General features: G+C 41.7%; 1 protein-coding gene across 1 annotated transcript in view; it reads left to right on the top strand.

Annotated features, from left to right (window-relative positions):
- Nucleotides 1–12,667, top strand: part of SLC9A9 (solute carrier family 9 member A9) — a 326,487-nt gene that overhangs the window by 118,465 nt on the left and 195,355 nt on the right. The window contains exons 7-8 of the mRNA XM_063132175.1: nucleotides 7,015–7,158; nucleotides 12,478–12,578. Coding sequence (XP_062988245.1) covers nucleotides 7,015–7,158; nucleotides 12,478–12,578 — 245 coding nt within the window. The remainder of the gene's footprint in view (nucleotides 1–7,014; nucleotides 7,159–12,477; nucleotides 12,579–12,667) is intronic.

Raw genomic sequence — 12,667 nt, forward strand, 5'->3', positions numbered from 1 at the left:
CTTTTTTAATCACTTTTAAAAAATGAGAGCTATAGGTGTATTTGAATGATATGCTTCACCCCAGCTGGGGAAAAGTATCTCCCGCATCGTGCAATATCTAGAAGCTTCAACTTCCCTGAACATAAGATCCATAAAAGGAGATATATATGATTCCGGGTATAAAAAAAAGTTTCCCCACTTCTTCCTCAAAGCCCTCAAAAGCCCTCAACTACAAAGCCCTCAAAAGAAGGTTTACATTGAAATGCTTCCTTCTCCCCGCACCAAATTCTAAACTTGCTTTATGCTCTAAGATTGCCATTCAAGTCCACTTTAGTCAATCTCATTGTGCTATAGATAGTTTTCTACTGAATGCTAAAGAAATATGGGTGTGTGGCAGATGAGTTACATTGCTGTAGACTATTTGGAGAAATTTGCATGAAGAATACATTTCATACATGATGGAACTGAGCAGCTTGAATGGGATTGAATTCACAAAAATAGTTCCCTTTCCAGAAGCTTTGACTATTCCTTGCTGGGTTTTCAATTTTAGATAAAAGTAGGATGCAGCAAAACAGCACCATTTCCTTTCCTCTGTTGTGAAGGGGTGTGATTGTGCATCCTGTTGGACTGTGAATGCAGCTCCAAGGTGTATTGGAACCCCACACACCTGCCAAAATTAACTTCCAGGAAGAAGTGGATGACTGCCATCACTCCAGAGCTGTGCCTAATTGGGGCAAAGAGCTGGGCCACTTCAGCTGTAAACAGGTAGCTCCATCTAATAGCAGAAGCAGAGAAACAGTTAGTGGAAGAGGAGAAGGAGGAAAGGACAAGGAGGCAAGAGGACAGTCTGTCTGCACAGCACCAAGGATGATATGGTGTTGATCCTTGCTTCAGAGTCTTCACTGAGGGCTCATCTACACCAAGCAGGATATTCCACTATGAAAGTGACATGAAAGCGGTATATAAGAGGCAGGAGCCACACTACTGCTTTTATAGTGGTATTGAAGTGCACTGACAACTGTTGGGGCCCATTGACACATACCATATGCTGCTTTCATACCACTTTCATTGTGCTATATCCTGCTTGGTGTAGATCCACGGCCGGGCAAAGCTGGTAATAGGCCCGGGCCAGATAGGAAATGTAGGCCCCATTTCAAACTACTCATTAAGTATTTTTAATCGGTTCTAAATACATATGAACTAGAACAATTTATAAAAAAGGTCATGGCAAGCACTTTTATTCAAGATGTATATAAGGCATCGCTTCCTCACATTCAGAAATGCTTTATGTGCTTTTCTTTGGGCAAATTCATCATCAACAGAAAAATCAAGCAACTTTGCCCAGGGGGACTTGGAGTAGGCCCCCTCAAAATCATAGGCCCATGCCAACTGGACCCACTGCCACCCCCTGCCCAGCCCTGTGTAGATCTGGCTAAAAGATGTATCCAGAAGCACTCCCAAACTACAAACCTGTAGTTCAGAGGAAGTGTAACCCAATCCAGAATAGGCAAATACCCCAGACCGGGGAACTGCTGTTGTGATAACGAATAACTGTCATGATAATGAATGCTAACACACTGCTATATATGAAAAGATTCCCTTCTCTCTTTTACTCACTCCCTCTCCTTCTGTTCCTGTGTATTAAAGCATTAAAATATATACATCACTGTTAACTAGGAAGAAGCCACCATAACAACTATAAACATTCTGTACAATGAAAAAACACCATTAATCAGTAGAAGAAATTCAAAATGATTTGCAATGACCAGGCTGCCAGCAACAATGTGAAAGAGAGTACCTCACAGATAACAAAACACTGTGGCAATGTTAACAAATAATGGAATGGTTGACAACTGCCAAGAAGACTGTAAGATGCATAAAGATGCACAAGAAAGCAAAACGGGTAGCCAGTTATTTTCCCTCTTCTTGTCGATTTGTATTCAGGTGCTGCTTAACAATATAAGGAGCGATCAGACCACAAGCCGATCTAGTTCTGTTTCCCAGAGTGGGCTTCCCACAAGCAGGACATGAATTCAACAGCCTTCACCCACTTCTATTCCCTGGAGATTGCTATTCAGAGGCAGCACTTGATGGCAGTATTTTCATGGCGGGTTCCAATTTCAAATTGCTTCTCCTGAGCACATATCCTCTCAAGCATTCATTAATCCAAATATTCATTTGTATAAGCCTGGAGCCCCGTAACACCATATTGAATGAAAGGCATGTGGAGTTCGTCCTGCGTCCATATTTGACAGTGATATAATACTCTGGTCTTGCAGAGCTCATCCTTAACTTCAGTTTATCTCTGTGTTGGATTGTGGTCAGTATGTTTTAAATGCCACATGAATGCAGGGCTGGATTAAGGCCAGCTGATGCCCTAAGCACAGCCCAATAATGGTGCCCCCTTGGCCCTTCCATTGCTTTGCCGGCAAGGCATTAACACTCAATAAGTGCTGAAGGTGAAATAAGACATTAAAAACTCAGTTTTCTTCAAGACCATCCCCGTGCCAGAACACACAGCTATATTAAATATAAACTGTTTTTATTATATTTATTTAACACTAAATAGCAGCAAGCAATATAAGCCCATTACTTACTTATAACTAGGGCAACAGGAAAAATACAAATTTGCATCACGGTTTTATGCATTTTTTTAATAAAACTGTTATAAGGAGGGAAATGCAAATACAAACGTTTCTTAGAATATGCCACTAGACCCTTTCAATGAATCTGGAATTCCTTAAATTTAGATGGCTAAAGCTATGGTACCGGTACTCTGTGGTGCCCCCTTCCCTTGGTGCCCTAAGCATGTGCTTATATTGCTTAAAAGTTAATCCAGGGCTGCATGAATGTGCTGATAACATGCCACATGAACCAATCGGCCCATACGCAAATCAGCCCATGAATTCCACCAATGCTTCTGGGGTTATGGACCTGTCTGAATTCGCATTCAGCCCTTTTAGTAGTTTTATGAATTAGCAACATGGCTGTGCCATTCTCCAGGCGAACTGCAGCTGATAGTGATGCACAGCTTATTGGAGCAAAGCTTATGCGGCATCCCTAAGCGTAGCAAATGCCGTGGTAGATCCTTTTAGTCTTATCTTTATCATTTCCATTTCATTACGGTACAAGGGATTTGAGGCAGTGAATTTCAGGGGGGATTATTGCTATTCTCGGGTGGCTGCAGACACACAGCTTTCGGCGCCATGCTTCAGAATGCACTCAAGGTGCCATAATCTGCCTGATAGGCCCCGCTTGTCATCTCTTGTTGTTTAATTAGCATCAACCAATAAGTCGGTTTGTTTCAGTTCACAAGCAGAGATGTGCCGTCTCCCTTTCGAAATTATAATGGCAATATAGCTTTCTCGTGGCATGTTTTTGTTTGTTTGTTTCAGAACAAATAATTCTTTGAGGCTGATTTTATGGTTGCCTCCCCCACACACCCCCACACACCCCAAAGAAGAGAGACTTATGCATTTAGGAGATGCCTCCCAGGCAAGAAATCTAGCAGCTGAAGCTTTTCACTGTGTCTTCATACCAGGAAAAACTTCATGCCTATGGAAAACACAGGACAGCAGTCAGGCAAGACCTTAGGCTCATTTCCTAGTGCACACTTCAGGCTTCCTAAATCTACTGAATGATCCTTTTTCTTTCTTTCTTTTTAAATAGGGCCCTGGGAACCATCAGGCATAAAATAACAATAGAATTGAGAAATTAAGGGCCAGGGTGCCTCTGAGCACATATTTCACCCAGGAATTCGCTTTAGAACTAGAAAAGAGTTGCTAGTCCTCTTGCACACAAATCCACTCCTGGTTTGTTTCTAGGGCAGCCTTAGGGGTGGGAGAGCTGGGCAGTCACCCAGGGCACTGAGCTGAGGGCCCCCCAAGCTGAGCTGAAGGGGGCACCAACATCACACCTGCACCAGGCCCCATAAATCCCCGGGGGGCTGCAAAGGTGACCATGAGAGTACCAAAGCCACTCCTCGCCTGACATGCTATTTATCCTATGGCAGCCCTGGGTGCTTCCCTGCCTCATTCACAGAACTTTTATGGAAGGTCCAGACACCTTCCACCGGATATCCTCGCATGTTTCCCCACTGCTGTTCACATCCATTCTCTTAACATGGAAAATACCTGCACAGCTCCTTCTAAAGCTTAGACCTAAGACCCCTCTGCATGGAAGCACCTCTGATTTCCACTAAAATCTATTTTCTACATGATAAAGAAATGTACTTTTGGAAGTAAGGAGCTGCCTCATCCTAACTCAGTCTTTTTGTCCTTCTAGCTCAGTATTGTCTACACCAGCCTTTTGCCACCTGGTGCCTTCTAGATGTTTTGGACTTCAACTCCCATCAGCCCCTGCCAGCATGGCCATTGATTAGTAATGGTGTGAGCTTTAGTCCAAAACTTGTCTACACTGACGGGCAGTGGCTCTCCGGGGTTTCAGCGGATGTCTTTCCTAGCCCTGTGAGGAGATATCAGGGAGAACCTCTGACTATTTGCATTCAAAGCATGTCCTCTAACACTGAGCTACAACCCTTCCCCTAAAATGAATAATAAAAAATAACTCTTTAGTGGGGCATGCACAGTGGAAGCTAATGGCTCCAATTATGGTTGGGCTGTGACTCTATTCTGTGTTTTATTCAGAATAAACCAGAACTCTAAAGGAGTAACCATAGAGAACTCCTTTAGAATTCTGGCTGGTTCTGATTGAAACCCAGAATGGATTCACAGCCCCACCAAAATCAGAGCCATCAGCCTTCACTGGGCATGTCATTGCCAGCCACCTTATCACTTGGACTTTTCTTGTTCAAATCGGCAATGAATGCTTTTTGTTTGTTTGCTTCTTAAACAAATATAGCTATTTTCATTTCTCAAATCTGTGTTATGGTTGCATTATACAAGAACGACAGCAATTGTTTTGTGTTTCTCGGGTACTCAGAAATGCAAAAGATACTTTAGATGAAGCTACCATGAATGAGTTGTGACTTTATTTTGATTTCCCTTCATTTAAGTGTTTCTTCCTTGTAGAAGCATCAAGGAAAATTGCACAGCTTAAAAACAATTACAGAGAAAGGGAAAGTGTTCTGCTAGGTCTAAAAAAGCTCACACTTCGGTAATAGATTATACCACGATTTGCTGCCTACTTTGGTGTTCGTTATTTTGTTTTACTATCACAGTTTTCAAGCATAAATGCTGGGAACAGTCATCCATTCATTCAGCCCATGCTGGGGTTGCAGGGGAATCTCACGGAATAGTCAAAGATACTACTAGTGGTAGCAAATCAAGTGGACTCTTATTTTATGGCTTGATTGCTTATTAGGAGAGAAGATAGGAGGGAGTATTATGAAACCTGGCTTTGGGGGGTGTTGTCCAACCAAATAGACACTGAATCAATCTGGGACCTGTCCTGGGCACCTTGAAATCAGCCAGGAGGGAATTGTGCTCCTCTTCAACAGAGAGTCATATTTACAAAGGACAGTCTTCCATACGAAGGGCTGACAGAAGTCAGTCTTGTATTTGAAGACTTCGTTCAGTTATAAATCCTGGTTCCAATAGCTTAAGGCACATACAGTGACCATATGAAAAGGAAGGTGACTATACAGAAAGGAAGACAGGGCTCCTGTATCTTTAACAGTTGTATTGAAAAGGGAATTTCAGCAGGTGTCATTTGTATGCATGCAGCATCTGGTGAAAGTCCCTCTTCATCACAGCAGTTAAAGCTGAAGGAGCCCTGCCCTCTTTTGTGTCTGTTCATGCTAGGCAGGGCTCCTGCAGCTTTAACTGTTGTGATGAAGAGGGAAGTTTACCAGGTGCTGCATGCATGCAAATGACACCTGCTGAAATCCCCTTTTCAATCCAACTGTTAAAGATACAGGAGCCCTGTCCTCTTTTTCATATGGTCACCTCACTGAGTATGCCTTTTTCAGCAGTGCTGCATCTCTTATGGCTACTTGCTGACTAGAGAACATGGCTTTGCTGGGTTGACATATTCTTAACATTCATCGGCATAAAATATTAATCTCAGTTTAAAATAAATCAAAAACTTTAGTGTTTCATATTCCATGCATTTTCCAGCATTGCAAACTGCTTTTGAGAATCCTGTGCCAAATGCGCTTTGACAGCCAGTAGAAAAGACTTAAAGTGCTGAAAGTGAAAGGGCCATAGAAATCTGAAATGTTTCTTAATTAGTATTTGGGATGCTGGAGGCTACTGCGTATCTCTTAAATTTAATGTTATAACAAAAAAGAGGAGCGTGTCGACTTGGCAGTATTATTAGCATTCTGGGTATCAAGTCTCTACTGGTGAACTGGAAGTTTGATTCCCTCGAAAATGTTCTAAGGAGATGATCTTCTCACTGTGGCATAGCATCAATTTACCATAAGAATATAATCTTGGTGTCAGCAGCCAAATACTTGGATATAAAGGAGGACCTCTGGCAGAGGCAACATTTTTCTTTTCTGCAAGAGAGTATTTGGTTTGTGTTTCCCCAGGGCTTCATATTGTGAAGCTGTTGACACGCTCACAATTCTGTTTATGAAGGGTAAAGCTAGTGAATGGAACAACTATAATGGTTTATGACAAGATCACTGCTGAAGATTTTGTACATACCGTGATTTGTATTGCCCATTTGTGAATAAACTATAAACGTGGCTTTTTTATCAGGAATATTTGTGAAAGTGTAAGTGTTCTGAAGACGTATGGCCAATAAATAATTCAAAGTTATCTATTTTCCCTGTAGATTCCTTACATACCTACCATGTATTAATGTCTAGTTGGCTTGGAAATAATACTCTTTATGACACTTCGAGCACACACACAAATGTTTACTGACTGGTAGGAAACGACAGCAGCGCATGATATTGCCTTAAAAAATAATCCCTTATTTCATCTTCCCCGTGACTTTCCAATCTGCTAGGAACCCTGAGGAGCAATTGCTAGTCCTTACAAAAGTACATTCTTAAGCTCATGGTTTCAGTCTTTCTGCCATGTGATTGAATTCATTATTCCTCTCTCCTTTTTGTCTTCCTTTCAGTTCAATATCAATTTACAGTCCAAAGGAGAATCCTAATGCTTTTGATGCTGCCGCCTTCTTCCAGTCCGTGGGGAATTTTCTGGGAATCTTTGCTGGATCGTTTTCTATGGGGTCAGCCTATGCAGTTGTCACTGCTTTAATATCCTTTCTTGATTGGTATCACCCAAAATTCAGTATGTTTGGAAGACACGGACCTAATCTAAACCAAGCAGGATATTGCACTATAAAAATGGTATGACAGTGGTGTATAAAAGGCAGGAGCCACACTACTGCTTTATAGCGATATTGAAGTGCACTGGCAACTGTTGGGGCCCATTGACACATACCATATACCGCTTTCATACCACTTTCATAGTGCTGTATCCTACTTGGTGTGGCTCCTGCCTTTTATATACCGCTTTCATACCGCTTTCATAGTGCAATATCCAGCTTGGTGTAGATTAAGCCCAGGTGTGGCAAAAAGGAATACAAGTCTACAAGTATTTAATATTATACTTTCAAGAAGACATTTGGGTTAAGATTTTAATGAGATATTGAACCTTACAGTCTACACACATCCAATGTTGACTTTGCACAGGTTGAGATGCACTGATTGAGATGCAGTTGAATTTACATGCACTTGGGGAAATATGTTAACGTGACCACTGGTGTGATGGGAACAGTGAGGAACTTCCTGCAGAAAAAATCCAGGACAAATTATCTTCCATAATCAGACTTCCTCTCCTTTGCCCGCCACACACCCAGTAGCTCCTAAGGAAGTTGCTGTTGGTGTGTTTGGTGAAAACGCATATCAAGAATTTGTTCAAAGTATCCCAAAGGCAATTTTATTTATTTTTACTGCATGAATAGACTTATGACAGCAACTCTAAGAGTGCTTCTGTGCGAGCAATCAGAACAAAAACCTAGTTTTATAATAAGCTTTGCCAGGCTATTCGAATGTTTAAAACCAAATATGTTTCCCACATTTTCCTTGATGTTTGGCAAAAGCACTATTATATCAAATTGCCAAACAAAACAGAATCAATAATGTCTTTAGAGCATTTTCCTCCAGGTTTATTTTTCACAGCTTCCTATTTATGTTTCTCCTCGGTGTAACTTGCCAGCACATGTCTCCCTTAAAACAGAATGACACTTCCTTGGAAGTTTTTAGGCACAAAGAAGGGTTGGAGATTTTTCAGATTAATAAAAAAACAAATAAAACCGTGACTCGTGTGTGTGGAGAGGGGAGGGGGGCAGCTTTTTCATATGCAGTGTTGCTGCTGCAATTTAAAATGAAAGACTGGTTTTGTGTAAGAGAGGGAGCTTCTCAAGAGTTTGTGCCATTTTGCCCACTCAAAATTGTCTCGTCCCAACCCAATGTGAGAACCTGTGCCTTTTCCCCAGTGGAGATCAAAGCTACTGGATGGATAGGGGTAATATTCAAAGGAGAACTATTCAATAGCATACATAGCAAGAGTTAAGAAGACTTTGAGCTCCATCACACCAGGCTGATACTATGCTTTCACAGCAAATTTAATGCAAAAGACTCCCATGACGTCCACCTTTTAATCTGCTATCGTGGCAAAGGACTCGGATGACATCGACCATGTCCTGCTGTGATTGCGGTTCTCCCTCCCCCCACTTTTGGTGACGTATTTTGCCCCTTGGAAAGTGCAATTCTTCTTGAACTCTGAGCAGCCACTGGGGGCGTGGAAGGATGACAAGGAGCAGAGCCGCCTCCCTCGGCAGCCCCCAAGCAAGCGCTGCGGAGCCCAGCCCAGCCCTCCCGAGGTGCTCACCAGGGCAGGGCAGAAGCGCGGAGGCTGGTGTGATGGAGCTCAACAACAACAGCTTTCATGCACTATGGGATAATTCAACAGAACAAAAGTGTAGGTGGGATGAAGCTTTTTCTTTCCCCTGCACTGGTTTTCTAGTTAAGTTTATACCTCAGCAACTGTATTGTATTTTTTTTAAAAAAAAAAAAAACCTTCAAAGAATTATAGAATGTACAGCTCTGTCCTTAGCCTGTAATAGGGAATTGAAAATGTTTTTATACCAGCATGCCTTCTTTATAGAGAGATTATTGTTACATTTTAGGATTGATTGTTGTTTGAGACTGACATGTTAATGCTTTGATTTTGTGTTAGGTTGTAAGGTTGGGTGCAAAAGAAGAAAAGGAGTACATATTTTTTTAAAAAAATAAAGACAGGCATATGCTCACTGCACTGAGGTGGAAAAACACTTGCTCCCATTTTGGTGAATCATTCCTAAAACAGATATACACCATGGGGCTGTGAAATTTAGCTGGCATTGTCATTCTTTCACATTCCCCCTTCCCTTTTTTACATTCTCCCTTCCTGGATGAGTTTTCTTTGGAAAAGAGAAAGTATTGAAGCTTGGCAGGTATTTATAACAACTTTACAATTTTAAAATGTATAGACCAAGCATGTATTGTGGAGTAGCAGTAGCCAGCACAAAAAACACACAACCCAAAATCAGTCCAGCACAAGCAAATCTAGTACTGCTTCTCCACAGTTCTCATCACATAATCTTAGAACAGGCAAAAATTGGTCTAAAAAACTACCATGTTTTGTACCAACAATTGTTTATTGTAATAAATAAATAAATGCAAAAAAGCTACCCCATTTTTCTTCAAATAGAAACTAGAATGGCTTATAGCATAAATTAAAATCTAATTACCACAATCATAGCAAGCTACAGATGACGATGATAATGATGATGATGACAATAATAATTATAATAATGTCATTCCTATCAGGCTTTGGATAATAATAATAAAAACAAAATAATAGCATTTAACTGCAGAATAAACATTGCAGCAGCAAGACACTGGGAGAAGAAAACAATCCCAATGCAAAAGCAGAAAGTGAGGCAGGGAGGGGGATAACCAGCAGTACTTTGCTTCTGTAATAAAAACCTGCCTAAAAAGCCATGTCATCACATGACATCTGAACATATTCAATGATGGAGCTCAGTAGTTTTCTCTAGAAAGGACATTCCACAAAGTTGAGCAGCAGCTAGTTGGCTGCTGTGTGAACAGAGAGCTGTATTAGATGGACCCTTGGTCTGATCCAGCGTGGCTCTTCTTATGTTCTGGAGGAGGAGGAGGAGGAGGAGGAGGAGAAGCTCTGATTATTTCATTTGATACTCCATTTGCTTATTAATTCACTATGACAAATTACTTTGCAAATATAACAATGGTGTGAAAGACTGGAGGTGCACTACTGCACCAAGACAATGGGACAAAGGATGGGGGCCCATGCTGCAGAGGAGGGCAAAGAATACAAGATGGGGTATCTGATTTAAGGGGGAGGGAACAGCAGCCTAGTTGTGGAAGCAGCAGGAGGCCATGTCTTCACGGCACCCTAATCAGGAAGAGGGCGTTGAGATAGGTGGAGGGCTGCGTGAAATTAGGCCAAAGGACACATTCTAGATCTTCAGGTTGTCCACCCCTGCCCTAGGCAAACAGTGAATGTGGAGAGCATCTCACTAGGGGTGCAAGAGTACCAGGCAAACCACCCCGCACAAATGGTGTTTTAACCTGAGGGAATGCAATGATCATCCCGACTGAATGTTTTAATCGAATCTTCTATTGCTTTATTGGAACAAATCTTAATATGCCCATTTTCTCTTCCATAAATTAATGCTAAATAAACTCCAGTGAGCCAGCAATGACCTTCCCCTTAGCCTGAAATAATATAATCCTTGAGCTAATTTTGACTTGATCATCTTGTTTGCCATTTGACTTTGTCACAGCTGCATTTCCGTGACCTGAAAACATTGCAAAGAGAAGTGGAAATAGAATTAGACACCATCTGAACTGAACTAATGCTGGAAAATTAAAGCTAAATTTGACTGCATGATCACAGTGATTTATTCAACTGCTTCAGAGAACGAATGGTTCTAAGTATGCCCAAGAATACTGCACTTGAAGTTTCATGCTAAATACTCATGAAGAGCATAGTTTATTTTTTTCTTAATGCAGCTTTTTGTTACGTCAGAAAGAACTATGATTCCTTCTGATGTTGCAAAGTTCTGTTTATATGTCAGAACCATTAAATCATCTGGAATAAAAATTATTCCTCACTGTGCAATTGTTTGCAGGTTGTAAGTCTGAATGGTCTGCCTCCCTAAGACTCATAACAAATGCAGATGATTTGTTTTCTAGTGGTAACATCCACAATGTGCACGTAACCACTTGATCAGCTGCTCAGCATTATTCTGCAAAATGGCAAAGAAAGTTTTGCCTCACTTCTGCATCTGGTCAGAAATCTGGGGAAGCAAACTTAGCAAGGTGTTTTCACCACTTGGGCTAGATCTACACTACTGTTTTATATCAGTATTGAAGTGCACTGATAACAGCTGGGACACATTACGCATTCCATATACCACTTCCATAGTGTTATATCCTACTTTTTATTCTACCTTATCCAAAATACTGCAACAAATGTCATTGTGTGTCCTATGAGATATAAATGCGCAAGAACGATATAGCATTACCATGATGGGATCGTAATGATTTGATACAAGGTGTAGATCTGGCCATGGTAGGATGACACAGTAATTGGCTTACAAAGAGTTCCATCTGATACCACCATAGTAGTATTGGAGCCACTGCAGAATGTGCCCATCTCATATACCTCTGGTAACATCGGGTGATCCAGACCAGTGACCCTCAACTGGTCTAGACCTGAGACCCACCTCAGACTCCCAACCTGCAACATGGAATACACTTTCACAATTTTCTCCATGCCCAACATGGCAGCACAGCTTTGCCATGACTTAACTGATCTAGACTACATGGGAGAAGCTCACAATGACACACTTCTTTTCCATTGTACCATCCATTTTATACTTCCCCACCTAAAATATGGTCATATGACTTGGCCTCGAATCAGTGGTTGGGTCCTCAGATGTGTTTGAACTACAACTCTCATCATCTCAAGCAATAGAGATGGTGGAAGTTGCAGTCCTTACATTATCTGGGAGCCCACAATTAGAAACCACTAACCTAGATTTTCTCTGTGCAGAGAAAGGCAGGAGTGATCACACTGTGCCTTTCTCTACATGGAGAAAAGAGCAATTCCCCTCAGTGGTAAAGAAAGGCAGCTGGGAGAGAAAGCCCTGCTCTTCCCTCCAACCAGTGATTGGAGAGAAGAGGGGGCTTTCTCTACTTGTGCAAGAGAGAGCCTGCCATTCTCTTGTGCTTGGGTAGAGGGCAAGGCTTGGCAGAGGACCTCCATGGACAGATAGGGAAACTCTGTAGGTCAGATTAGGCCCACGAACTAGAGGTTCCCCATCCCTGTTTAATGTCTTGGAGATAGCTGTTGGAATCACATCTCTGACAGAAGCGGCTTCATTATCTTGTTCTCACCCCTCGACAACATATTGTTACAGGATCAGTTTTGAAATCTGTAAAACATTGCTTATTGTTTTCCTGAGCGTTTTCTTTTAGCACTTGACCAAGTTTACCAAGCTCTGTGAATATCCCATGCTGGAAACCGGCCTGTTTTTCCTGTTGTCATGGAGTGCCTTCTTGTCTGCCGAAGCTGCTGGTCTTACAGGTAAGCTGGTGGTTTTTTATGTTCCTGAGTAAGTCAAGATTCCAGGGCTTCGTGACTTAATTCTAATCTAGTGATCAGAATGGAGAACG

Source organism: Elgaria multicarinata, chromosome 8, assembly GCF_023053635.1.
Source record: "Elgaria multicarinata webbii isolate HBS135686 ecotype San Diego chromosome 8, rElgMul1.1.pri, whole genome shotgun sequence".
NCBI lineage: Eukaryota > Metazoa > Chordata > Lepidosauria > Squamata > Anguidae > Elgaria > Elgaria multicarinata.